Here is a 13,710-nt window from a genome sequence, read left to right on the forward strand (position 1 = left end):
GGGAGATAGTTAAATACTAAGAAGACCCGGATTTTGATCCTGAAATGAAAATGATAGGATATGATATGAGATGAATGCCTGAATGAATGACTCTTTTTATTTGATTTGCTAGGGACATGATCGGACATAAGATAAACCCTAGCATGATGCTTTATGATGGATACAGAATGAAACAAAGATCTGTGGGGAATGCTGATGGTCTACAAGGAGACAGACAAATGGTAAAAAACAACTTACTGGGGAAAACAATCCTGCTGGAGAATCAGACACGCACTAGGGAGTAATCGAAGTGAAAGTTGATAAATAATATTTAGAGTACAAGAGATTTCGGTAGTAAGTTCACATATGACTTACTAAACCTGAATATGAAAATTTCTACAACAGGTTCATATATGACCTGATAACACTGAAACAATCATAGAGAAAGACTCTTCAAAACAGGCTCATATATGACCTGATAATACTAGAATAAAGCTCAACAACGGGTTCATATATGACCTGACAATGCTGGGGAATATCAAGAACTTGGTAATACTGGAATAAAGCTCAACAACAGATTCATATATGACCTGATAATGGAATAAAGTTCAACAACAGGTTCATATATGACCTGAATAGCACTGAACAACAGGTTCATATATGACCTGATAATGGAATAAAGTTCAACAACAGGTTCATATATGACCTGAATAGCACTGAACATCAGGTTCATATATGACCTGATAATGGAATAAAGCTCAACAACAGGTTCATATATGACCTGAATAAAGCTCAACAACAGGTTCATATATGACCTGACAATGGAATAAAGTTCAACAACAGGTTCATATATGATTTGAATAGCACTGAACCACATGTTCATATATGACCTGATAATGGAATAAAGTTCAACAACAGGTTCATATATGACCTGAATAGCACTGAACAACAGGTTCATATATGACCTGATAATGGAATAAAGGTCAACAACAGGTTCATATATGACCTGAATACCACTGAACAACAGGTTCATATATGACCTGAATACCACTGAACAACAGGTTCATATATGACCTGATAATGGAATAAAGTTCAACAACAGGTTCATATATGACCTGAATAGCACTGAACAACAGGTTCATATATGACCTGATAATGGAATGAAGTTCAACAACAGGTTCATATATGACCTGAATAGCACTGAATAACATGTTCATATATGACCTGATAATGGAATAAAGCTCAACAACAGGTTCATATATGACCTGACAATGGAATAAAGTTCAATAACAGGTTCATATATGACCTGACAATGGAATAAAGCTCAACAACAGGTTCATATATGACCTGAATAAAGCTTAACAACAATTGGACTCTTAACCGTAAGTAATGGATTATAACTAACTTTTAACGGATTTTGCCAACAATAATTGGACTTGAAAATGACTGCGAAAACCGGATGTTGGTTTAAGGGCACCAAATACAAACTGGAATTAGAGGTCAAAGGGTATAGGATCAACAACAAGACTTGGGTCAATGCAAAAATGAGCCCGAAGTACATTTCAGCTATATATGATTTGAATTTTTTTTATGCATGATATATGAATGATCATGATATGCAATGATGACAATAGGCAGCCTGGGAGTTTGTAAGGACTGTTTACAGAGATTCTGATTCCTCAACACCAATAACTCAAACCCGTACAATTAACAGGCGTATCCAAAGGAGAACCTATTATGATTGACAGTTATAAATAACCAAAGTCCATCTTTCCAAAGGATTAATAAGTTGTGTTCCATGGAGATTTTTGTTGGTAATCCAGGAATATTTATGCAACCTTGAGGCTTTCAGGGAAACAAATGATTTTCCTTTGATTTTCACATATATCAAAGTAATTTTGTTCTTTTCACTAAATTTCAAATTCTTTTTTCAAGTTTCAAAATTTCATTATTAACAAATAAATGACACTTTGCATAACAAAGAAAAGCGTAGACGAACACAACTAACAATGATTGGGAAAACTTGTATTTTATTCAAGAATGGTAGCACACAAATGGCGTAGCTCCATAAAGTGTTACATTTTTTGGAGAATGGCAATAAGGAAAGGTTTACTTTGAATTCAGTGACCACTAACATCCCTACTAGATATGATTCCCCAAAACCTTGCTTCTAAGGGGAGTAACTGGATTGATCTTCCGCCTCAAATTCTTCGGTGTTAATCAGTAATAACTGATGTAGTTTATGCCTTGTGCCCCTAACTTTTGCCTGGATCGCCCTTTCGGGTTTTCAATCCACCGGGACGCTCCTTTTTGCCTAAGTCGCCTTTTCAGGTTTTCAACTTAGCGAGCTACCATTTTTTTATTCATCCCTAACTTTTGCCTGGACCGCCCTTTCGGGTTTTCAGTCCACCGGAATACCCTTTTTTGCCTAAATCGCCCTTTCAGGTTTTCGATTTAGCGGGTTTTTATTAGGCGTAGTATTTTTTAACTGCATCAGAGTTCACGGGGTGTGAGAGCTCTTCATCATCCATAGTTGTGAGAATCAAGGCACCTCCGGAGAAGGCTTTCTTCACAACATATGGGCCTTCATAATTGGGAGTCCACTTCCCACGTGAGTCCTTGTGTATTGGCAAGATCTTCTTAAGCACGAGGTCTCCTTCTCTGAATTCCTGAACCCGTACTTTCTTGTCAAAAGCCCTTTTAAGCCGTTTTTGGTATAACTGTCCATGGCACAAAGAAGTCATTCGCTTCTCATCTATGATGTTTAATTGATCAAATCTATTTTGAATCCACTCGGCCTCTTCTAGCTTGGTCTCCATCAAGATTCTCATTGAAGGTATCTCCACTTCAATTGGGAGAACAACTTCCATCCCATATACCAAAGAGAATGGGGTTACCCCTGTTGAAGTGAGGACAGAAGTCCGGTATCCATGCAGTGCGAAGGGTAGCATTTCATGCCAATCCTTATAGGTTTTCACCATTTTTTGCAGGATTTTCTTGATGTTTTTATTAGCGGCTTCAATAGCGCCATTCATCTTTGGACGACATGGTGAAGAGTTATGGTGCTCAATCTTGAAGCTCTCGCATAATTCTTTCATGGTCTTATTGTTCAGATTCGTCCCATTATCTGTGATGATCCGGCTTGGAACTCCATAACGGCAAATGATCTCTTTCTTGAGGAACCGTGCAACCACTTGTTTTGTCACATTAGCATAAGAGGCGGCTTCTACCCATTTGGTAAAATAATCAATAGTAACCAGGATGAAGCGGTGACCATTGGAAGCTTTAGGCTCGATGGCGCCAATCATGTCGATGCCCCACATTGAGAAAGGCCAAGGTGACGTCAAAACGTTTAGTAGGGTCGGGGGCACATGTACCTTGTCAGCATCGATTTGGCATTTATGACACTTTCTAGCATAATTGAAGCAGTCGGATTCCATAGTCAACCAGTAATAACCAGCTCTCAAAATCTTCTTGGCCATGGCATGCCCATTGGCATGAGTTCCAAAGGATCCTTCATGAATATCCTTGATCAATAGGTCTGTTTCACGTCCATCCACGCATCTGAGCAGAATCATGTCATGGTTTCTCTTGTATAACACACCATTGCTTAAGAAGAATTTAGATGCTAACTTCCTCAATGTTTTCTTGTCAAGGGCCGTTGCATCTGTTGGGTATTCTTGATTTTGCAAAAAGCATTTGATGTCGTGAAACCAGGGTTTACCATCGGCTTCCTCTTCAACCGACTGGCAGTAGGCAGGCTCAACTTTCCGCTCGATCTGAATGAGAGGCGCTTCATTATGGAATCTAACTTGGTACATTGAAGCCAACATAGCCAGAGCATCAGCAATTTGATTCTCAGTTCTCGGGATATGACGGAAAGTGATTTCATCAAAGTATTTTATTAGTTCCATGACATAGGCACGATAGGGGATCAACTTTGCATCACGGGTTTCCCATTCGCCCTTGACTTGGTATATCACTAAGGCTGAGTCTCCACATACTTCGAGGATTTTGATTCGGAGATCAATTGCTGCTTCAATGCCTAGGATGCACGCCTCATATTCTGCTATATTGTTCGTGCAATCAAAACACAACCTTGCTGTGAAAGGAGTGTATCCACCATTCGGATTTAACATAACAGCTCCTACGCCATGCCCCATGTAATTGGAGGAACCATCGAACATGAGCTTCCACCGAGATCCGGGTTCAGGTCCTTCATCAAGTCCTGGGATTTCACAATCTTTTACTACCATAATGTCTTCATCAAGGAAGTCAAACTTCAACGGCTGGTAATCTTCAACGGGCTGGTTTGCCAAGTAATCAGACAACACACTTCCTTTAATGGCTTTCTGAGATACATATTAGATGTCATACTCAGATAGTAACATTTGTCAACGGGCGAGTCTTCCAGTTAAAGTAGGCTTTTCAAAGATATACTTTATTGGATCCATTTTTGAGATCAACAAAGTAGTGTTACAAATCATGTATTGTCTTAGACGATGAGCGGCCCATGCTAAAGCACAACAAGTTTTCTCCAAGAGTGAATATCGGGTTTCACAATCGGTAAATCTCTTACTTAGATAATAGATGGCATGCTCCTTTCGACCGGTTTCGTCATGTTGTCCCAGCACACATCCCATTGACTTTTCAAGCACAGTTAGGTACATAAAGAGTGGTTTCCCCTGAACAGGTGGAATTAGAATAGGGGGCTCTTGCAGGTATTATCCGATTTTCTCAAAAGCCATTTGGCAGTCAGAGTTCCATTCAACTGCTTGATCTTTTCTGAGCAACTTGAATATAGGTTCACACGTAGCAGTCATATGAGATATAAACCTGGAGATATAGTTCAAACGTCCCAGGAATCCTCTAACTTCTTTCTCTGTGCGCGGAGCAGGCATTTCTTGTATTGCCCTAACCTTGTCCGGATCTACCTCAATTCCTCGTTGACTAACAATGAAACCAAGCAACTTTCCAGATCGAACACCGAAGGTGCATTTAGCAGGATTCAGCCGTAGTCGAAATTTCCGAAGACGCTCGAATAGCTTTTGCAAGTGGTCTATATGATCCTCTTCACTTTGGGATTTTGCAATCATATCATCCACATAAACCTCAATTTCCTTATGCATCATGTCATGGAAAAGAGTGACCATTGCTCTTTGGTAAGTTGCCCCAGCATTTTTGAGACCGAATGGCATTACCTTGTAGCAAAATGTTCCCCAAGGGGTGATGAATGTGGTCTTTTCCATGTCCTCTGGATCCATCTTAATTTGATTGTAACCCGAGAATCCGTCCATAAAGGAGAAGACCGCGAACTTAGCAGTGTTGTCTACCAGAGTGTCAATATGTGGCAGGGGGAAATCGTCCTTTGGACTAGCTTTATTTAGATCCCTATAATCAACACACATCCTGACCTAGCCATCCTTCTTGGGTACAGGTACAATATTAGCTACCCATTGAGGGTACTTTGCAACTACTAGAAAACCGGCATCAAATTGACGTTTCACCTCGTCACAAATCTTTAGAGCCATGTCGGGTCTTGCTCTTCGGAGCTTCTGCTTCACTGGCGGACAATCTGGCTGTAGCGGTAGCTTGTGGACAACAATATCAGCGTCTAAACCTGGCATATCCTGATACGACCAGGAAAATACATCTACATACTCTTGTAGCAACTTGATCAATCTTTCTTTGATGCTTGCCTCAAGTGTAGTCCCAACTTTGACCTCTTTCTTGTCTTCCTCGGTGCCAAGGTTGATCGTTTCCACTGGTTCTTGATGTGGCTGAAGAGCCTTTGACTCGTGCTCGAGCATCCTTTCCAATTCTTCAGGGATTTCACAATCTTCCTCACTCTCCTCTTTCGCTTGGTAGATGGGGAGTTCAAAATTATAGGAAGTAGTGGGGTCATCGAATTCAACTGGTTTATTGATTATTCTGCATGTTTTTTAATGATGGTTTTTTAGAAAAATGGAAATAAAACGCAAAAGAAATAAAAATATTTTTGTAGTTGTTGAAAGGATTGCCATTTTAAGGAAAGAAAAACAAATAAATGAACGACAAGAATTTGAACAAAATGCTCTTTATTTGTCATAATGATTTTTGAAATTTAAAAGAGGCCCTACAAATGATCCATTAGCCTTGGGCAGAGCTAAGGATTTTCAAAAACACAAAGGAAAACACAATTACTTTGACACGGGAAAAACTTCTGGAATCTCAACCGCTTCCCAATTTGTTAGGGATGCCTCACACCGGTATATCAGGTTTGATGTTTCTCCATCTTCAGTGTCATCTTCCACTGCACCAACTTGATCTCCATGGATAAATCATGTGCTCAGGAAAACTTCTTGTATGCTCCGCACACGGTCCTTTGCAGGGACCAGGGCTCCTCCATTAGCAGAAGGCTTGTACCCCAAACCAAAATGATCATTTTTCTCACTGACATTGATGACTTGCCCCCAACCTGCAGGGCCTCCACTTTCAACGGTTGATCTCGCACTATTCAAAGAGGCGAACGACAAACGGGTTTTCTCAATAGGATCCTTAACCTCTTCAAGTGTGGCATTGGATATTTCAAGTGCTTGGAAAGAGGTCTCTAAGGCATCCTCATCAGCCTCGATATAACGGAAAGAGGAGAGTTGACTGATGATAAAATCTTCTTCACCTGACAACAAACTTCATCTTTTGATGCAGAGTAGAAGTTACTGCCCCAGCAGCATGTATCCATGGGCGTCCCAAAAGGCAGCTGTAAGCGGGATTTATGTCCATGACTTGGAAATTGATGGGGAATACATGCGGTCCGATATGGATTGGTAGCTCTATCTCCCCAACTACTGTCCTTCGAGAACCATCAAATGCTTTTACCACAAGTGCACTAGGTTTCAATTCTGAACCTTGCTAAGATAATTTAGCAAGTTCCCTCTTTGGTAGAACATTGAGGGACGATCCAGTGTCAACTAAAACTCTGGCCAGAGCATCTTCTTGGAACTTTAGGGATATATGTAAAGCGCGATTATGATTCTTCCCTTCCTTCGGTAGCTCTTCATTGCTGAAACTTAGAGTGTTACAGGCTGTGATATTGGCGACCACCCCATCGAATTGGCCAACCGTTATATCTTGGGTAACATGAGCCTGAGCAAGCACTTTTAGTAGAGCCTCCCTATGAGCTTCGGAATTCAGAAGCAAAGACAAGATAGATATTTTTGATGGTGTTTGATGTAACTGATAAACTATCTTGTAGTCAGATTTCTTTATTATCCTTAGAAACTCACTCGCTTCATATGCTTGCACAGCCGGCTGTGCCCCTCCATGTTCTGGGGTAGGATTTGCATTTGCAGCTTCCCTTGTCGGTTCTTGAGGGTTTACATTAATATTGGGAGTATAAATCCGACCGCTGCGGGTCATCCTGCTCGTCCCTGCGATGTTAGTGATATCAGTGTCACCATTCTCCAAACCTTTCTTACTTTCAGCAGCTTTGGGTACTCCATCTACCATTGTTATGTCGTACTTCCAGGGTACCGCCTTGGTGCTTTCAAAGGGAAAGGGGGTAGGCATACAAATTACCACGGGTGATGGATGAACAACATCTTTTCTATGATAAGTTATCTCAAACGGTTCTGGTAGATTGAAAACGGGTTCAATGACTGAAACTTCCTCGTTTGTTGTAGGACCACAAATTTGTAAAACACCTTGATCCATCAAGTTCTGAATGTCCTTTCGTACCATTTTACATCCCCTTGGATGAATGACACATTCTTCACAATTGTCGTGGCGTGTATTAATCAAACTAGCTCCCACCAATCTTGCATGAAGTACTATCAATGGGGTCTTAACATCTTCAACATTTTTGATTATACAAACATCAGAAGCATCCTCGATGGCATTAACATCACCATGCACTGGCAGAGGGTTACTTTTTACATTGGGTCTGATATCTCGAAATGAAAGAATCTTCTTCTCAACCAGGTCTTGCACAATATGCTTCAAAGCATAACATCCCTCTAAATCATGTCCAGGGGCACCCCCATGGAAAGGACAATGGGCATCTGGATTGTACCATGGAGGTAAAGGATTTGGTGGAGGACCCAAAGGTCTGGGAGTCACCAACCCTTTTCGTAGTAACGATGGGTACAATTCAGTGTATGTCATAGGGATTGAAGCAAACAGAAGTCTACCTCTTTGTACCCTATTTTTATTTGGAGGATTTTGTGGACGAGGAGCCTGTGCCCTTGGCTGTTGATAAGCAGGTGGCGCGGGCGCTTGCTGGTATACTGGTGCTTGTTGAATAGGTTGATAGACAGGAGCTTGTGACTGGTTGAAATTTGGTGTGACTGCTGCCACATACGGTTGTTGAACATACTGCACTGGATAAGTTGGTTGTTGTTGAGCAAATTGATGTTGCTTCTTCCATGAAAGACTCCTCCTTTGACTGGTTGACACTGCATTTGTTTCACCCTCTTTCTTTCTTTGAAAACCTCCGGGAAACGTTTTGGCATTATTACCAGATGTTTCAGAGGTGGTTATCATTTTTCCATTCTTTAATCCAAGCTCGACCTTTATGCCCACGGCGACCAAGTCAGAGAAGCTTGCAGATACACTACTCACCATTCTTTCATAGAACATAGGTTTGACTGTATCCATGAACCAATCTGCTAACTCCTTCTCAGCAAGGGGTGGTTCAACTTACGAGGCCACTTCCCTCCATCGTTGTGCATATTCCTTAAAAGACTCATTATCTTTCTGGGACATGCTGAGCAATTGCCTCCTATCTGGGGCCATATCCATGTTATACTTATAATGTTGGATGAAAGCATCAGACAAGTATTGGAAACAACGAATCCTACTTTGATCAAGGCTTAAGTACCACTTAGAGGGAGCACCGTTCAAGCTGTCTTGGAAGCAATGTATCATAAGTTTGTCATCCTCTACGTGCGCAGCCATTTTTTCGATAGTACATAATAAGGTGACTTTTAGGACACGAGTGGCCCTCATATATATCAAAATTTGGGGTCTTGAACTTTGCAGGAATCACAAGACCTGACACTAAGCACATTTCCTTAGCAGTAGCACCAAAAACTTGGTCACCTTCCATAGCCCTTAACCTTTTCTCAAGAATCTGGAAATTCTCTTTCATCCCTTTTATGTCCTTCTGCCTATCATCATCTTCGTCCGAAAAGTCCGGAGCATGTTGTTGATCCTCAAAATAAGGTTGCACATGTGCACGAACGAGAGGTGGTGCGAACGTGTGGACCACTGGGTGAGTTTCATTGATGGTTGGTAGAGGAACCGTCTGCTGAGTGGATTATGCAAATCCAGGGGCGCCTTCAACTGGAGGTGTGAAACCGGGAGGTAAACCATAGGCTGGCCAAGTGGTTGGTACTGCCCTTGCAGGTTGGGGTTCAATCGTGGGACCGGCGATTTCTGAAACGACCATCGTTTGGGTGTCCAACTTTGCCCTGATGACCTGTGGTATCTCCATGACTTGACCCATGTTTCCTCGTAGGTCTTCGAGTTCTGAGCTTACTCGCTCCAATTCTTGTTCTTGGTCTGCCATTCTTTGACGAGCGATGGCTCTGGTGTTGTAGTGGTGTTGAGGACTTAGTGTGTAACAACTGATAGAGAAAATGGAATGAGTTTTTATTTATTTATGTGGAGAATGCATGAATGTATGTATGAATGCGTTTTATGTTTATTTATTTTTAGGGACTCTTATAAACTTCGCAGTTGTTGAGCACGCACTTTGAAATTAATGTGAACAGAAAACAATAGTCAGAAGCCGATTCAAAAATTCAATACCCATTCATTCAATGAAGCCAAAAAGTACGAAGTACACAGTCAAAGTGGGTACAAAACATTAAGCCAAATAAAAAAATTGGAAATAACACGAAGCAAACAACTTAAAGAATCCTCTTAGCAACTCGCTCTTTGTGCGCCTTCAATTCTTCTTTGAACCTTCGCATCATCCTTTCACAAAGCAAAACAAGGTCACGAGCCGAAGGATGAGTGTTATTTTCATCCATGTCCTCTAGAGCATTTTCTAATTTCCATGGTAAGTCTATGGCCACGACATTACAAAACTCTATGAGGTTAGCCAACTTCGTGCGGTATGCATCAAGACTTGGCTGCAGAAGGTTGATGGTGCATTCATACTCATCCAATATCTCATTCAAACGCTTTCTATGATTTAGCCAATCCATGCTTTGGCTCTTCAAAGACTCATATTGTTCCTTCCAATAACTAGCTAGCTCCTTGTTAGTATTCACCTCATCACACTTCTCTTCCCAGGCTTTAGGACATATTTGAGAGGTTCTTTGGACTTGTTCCTTAAGACGTCTTTCACGTACCACTTCAGCTTCGGAGCTTTGAAGTTGCTCCTTCAGTTCTTGTATTTGGGCTTCAAGCTCCTCCCTTACCTCCTTCTTTTGCTTAGTGGCTAGGTCCCACCAACGCTTCCACTCTTGTCCATCTCTTTTAGCCTTAGCTAACTCATCACGGAGTGAACCTAATCCACTATCAGCCTGATCCAGGCACTCCAAGACTCTTTCCTTGAGATCTTTCTCAATTCTGTTCTTCTTACGACTCTCCTCCAAAAGTTCCTTCCTTTGGTTACTCTTCCTTTTGAGAATCATATTTTTCCCAGTTTCTTTATAGAGTTCAGATTGCAGATCATCTTTCTCCTTTCCAAGTTTAGCTACCATGGCTCAAAGTTCTTCCACCTCTTCAAGAGAAACAAGGATTGGTTCTGGTGAAGTAGACCTTAGAGGAATCTCCGTAGAAAAAAGGAGTTTCACAACTTTGATCCTCTCCGAGAGCCATTGCTGATAAGGAACCCTTGCTGCATCATTCTTCTTTACTATTTCTATTCCTTTGGTATGCACCTTTTCCCAAGATCGAATGATTTTACGGAGGAGAAAAGGATCATTGGTTCCCATATCATTCAAAACCATCTCTTCTAACTCCTTATCATCGGGCTTCCCACGCATAGGGTATCCAAACTGTCGCAAAGCTAACATGGGGTTGTAGCTGATGCAACCTTTAGATCCTATTAGTGGCACATTTGGGAAACTACCACAACTGATAATGATTTCCTCGACATTCAGCTTGTGTCGGTACCAAATGATATCCTTACTAGACAAAGACACCAGGGTTCTTGCCCACTCCCCACTGGACATCTCACTGATGTGAGCATCAGGCTTGAACACATACGAGATAAGCCAATTATAGAGAAAGGGAAGACAACATATCAACATTCCATTCTTCTTTTGATGTCGAGTATGCAAAGTATGGAAAGTGTCAGCTAGTAGTGGAGGAACCAAACTTTGTTTATCCTTCCAAACGGCCCAAAAGATACTTATGGCAGCTGAATCTATAAAACCTTCATGGGTTGGGAACAATACTAGCCCATATATGAGAAGAGCTAGCATATTTTCCAATGCGTCCCAATGATGTATCTCAAACAACCTTTCTGCTTCTTCTTCTAGGTAAGCCCTCCAAAAACCAAAGAGATTCTCCCTTTTCTTCCAATTAGCCAATGCATCAGATATTGGGATGTGGAGTGCAAGGGCTAGCATCTCTACCTCAGGTACCTGACCAATCCTATTATACGGTGTCCTTCCTTTCATAGAAAATCCCAAGAGTCGGTCGAATTCCTCCAAGGTTGGAGTCAACTGAAAGTCTTGGAACAAGAAACTTCGAAGCGGAGGATCATAGAATTGAGCTAAAGCGGTGATGGCTGGTGTTTGAACATCCACTGAGAGAAGATCTAAAATGTGGCCAAACTTTCCTTGCAAAGTAACCCTGAAGCAGGCGGGAAGTTCATTCAGAAGTCTTAATATGTTGGCAGTATCTGGCATTTTGGCTTTGAATGGTAATGCTTTCCTTCTTTCTGAACCCATTACAAACTTTTTGTGCTAACAACTGCGTGTTCAAAAATTCCCTGAAAACAAAATTTTGTATGAGTGTCATGATGTTATGCAAATGATCATGAATGCATGGTATTTGGTTTTGGGATAAAGTAACTCAAAACACCCTATTTGGTAGGCTTCTTAATAGATAGTTCTAAGTTGGTTACCCATAGACCCACTGACAGGATAGCTTCTACCTTTTTGATAAGGTTCCCAGAGTCATGGACCATAATCGTATCAACATCATACAACAGGCTAGCCGCTTTATGATAAGAGTGACGAAAGGTCTCTTCTGAGCGGGGTTTTCATGTTGGGTACAACAAGGAGAGGCCCTTGGAGTCCATCATTACGCAACCACTAAAGCAGGAACTGGTTCTAAGAGGAGGTCCTAGAGTCATGGACCCTTCATGAATCAACGTCATGCAACAGGCTAGTTGTCTTATAACGAGATCTACAAATAGGTCTACTCTAGGGGAGTCTTCATGCTAGGCACGCAAGGAGTGGCCCTTGGGGACTAACACTACACAACTTCCAATTCTAAACTTATGTGTTCTCTCTTCGTTTTCCAAAGCTCGGGTGTAGAGCTTTATTCATGATATCAAAATCCCAACACCCACACATAGATATATATACAGATATAAAAATGCGATAAAACAGAGATAAAGAAAGCATATAACAAAGGAAAAAAGAAACAAACCAAGCTAACACACATACAAAAACCTAACTAAACTAGGGTTGACTCACATAGGGATGATATTCCCCGGCAGAGTTGCCATCTGTCGCACCTCGAAAAATGGGGATACGACTTTGAGCGAAGCGCAATCGCACGCTCGCAATGATGGACTGAATAGAGTCGCCATCAAACTTTATTTATTCCTAAAAAAGAAAGGGGAAATATCGATAAAACCCAAGACAAAATGACAATGATTATTGGTCGTCGCAACCAAATCAGGGTTCGGGAGTCGGTTACGCAAGGGGAAGGTATTAGCACCCCTCACGTCCGTTGTATTCAATGGGAACCGTTTAATTAGTTTCATTTTGAATGTTAGCTTATGTTAGTCTTCTCAAGTTATAATGAGGGAGAGAAAGAATAGAAGAGAGAAGAAATGTTTTTGAATTTTTGAACGAAGGACTAAACCTAAGTTTTTTATTAGTGGGTGTAGCACCTCAAATTTGCACCTATCATTGTACATACCATCTCATATTAGGTCATAGCATATCATGATACATTGCATAGCATTTGCATTGTTCCTCAGTTGCCTCAAGAGCAAGCAAGCAGAAATTAGGTCAAACTGATCAGAAGATCAGTCAACCAATCAAGCAAAGGTGTTTCTCAAGGAGTAAAAGCCCTAGGGTTTGCCCAACAAGTTCACATGACTTGGAGGTCTATTTGAAGTGTTCAAGTCAAGGGTTGAAGGCTCAGAGGTCAGCAGTCAATGCACAGGCAGGCAAAAATCATAGACAGTCAACAATCAGTCAAAGCAGTAGATGGTGGCCATTCTTGTGGAATTTGGGCACCATGGTCAATATTCAAGAGTTCATATGTCTTGGGACATCATTTGAAGTCAAGATTTCAAGGAACCAGGGTTTGGAATTCATCAGAAGTGCACAGTCAAGTCCAAAACCCTAGAAAGTCAAAGTTGGTCAACTGTGGTTGATTCTATGGATTTGATGGATAAAATTGATTTGAAGGAGCTCATTCATGCTTGTATAAGCCTCATCTATCATGTCCAACCTCATCATGGAAGAAAATCAAGCCAATCAGAAATTTTCCAAAAATAGAAACTGGACCTGTAATTTCAACTGCCAAAAATAGAAACTTCTTGATCCTCAA

General features: G+C 41.1%; 1 protein-coding gene across 1 annotated transcript; it reads right to left on the minus strand.

The window, feature by feature from the left end:
• Positions 1–10,673: 10,673 nt before the first annotated feature.
• On the minus strand, positions 10,674–11,867 carry LOC127092786 (uncharacterized). Its single transcript, XM_051031687.1, has one exon. The coding sequence runs from the start codon at positions 11,865–11,867 to the stop codon at positions 10,674–10,676; it is 1,194 nt and encodes a 397-aa protein (XP_050887644.1).
• Between the last annotated feature and the right edge of the window lie 1,843 nt (positions 11,868–13,710).

This window comes from Lathyrus oleraceus, chromosome 1 (assembly GCF_024323335.1).
Source record: "Lathyrus oleraceus cultivar Zhongwan6 chromosome 1, CAAS_Psat_ZW6_1.0, whole genome shotgun sequence".
NCBI classification, from domain to species: domain Eukaryota; kingdom Viridiplantae; phylum Streptophyta; class Magnoliopsida; order Fabales; family Fabaceae; genus Lathyrus; species Lathyrus oleraceus.

Coding starts and splice junctions, on each gene's coding strand:
- LOC127092786 (XM_051031687.1), bottom strand. CDS start 11,867: ATGGGTTCAGAAAGAAGGAAAGCATTACCATTCAAAGCCAAAATGCCA.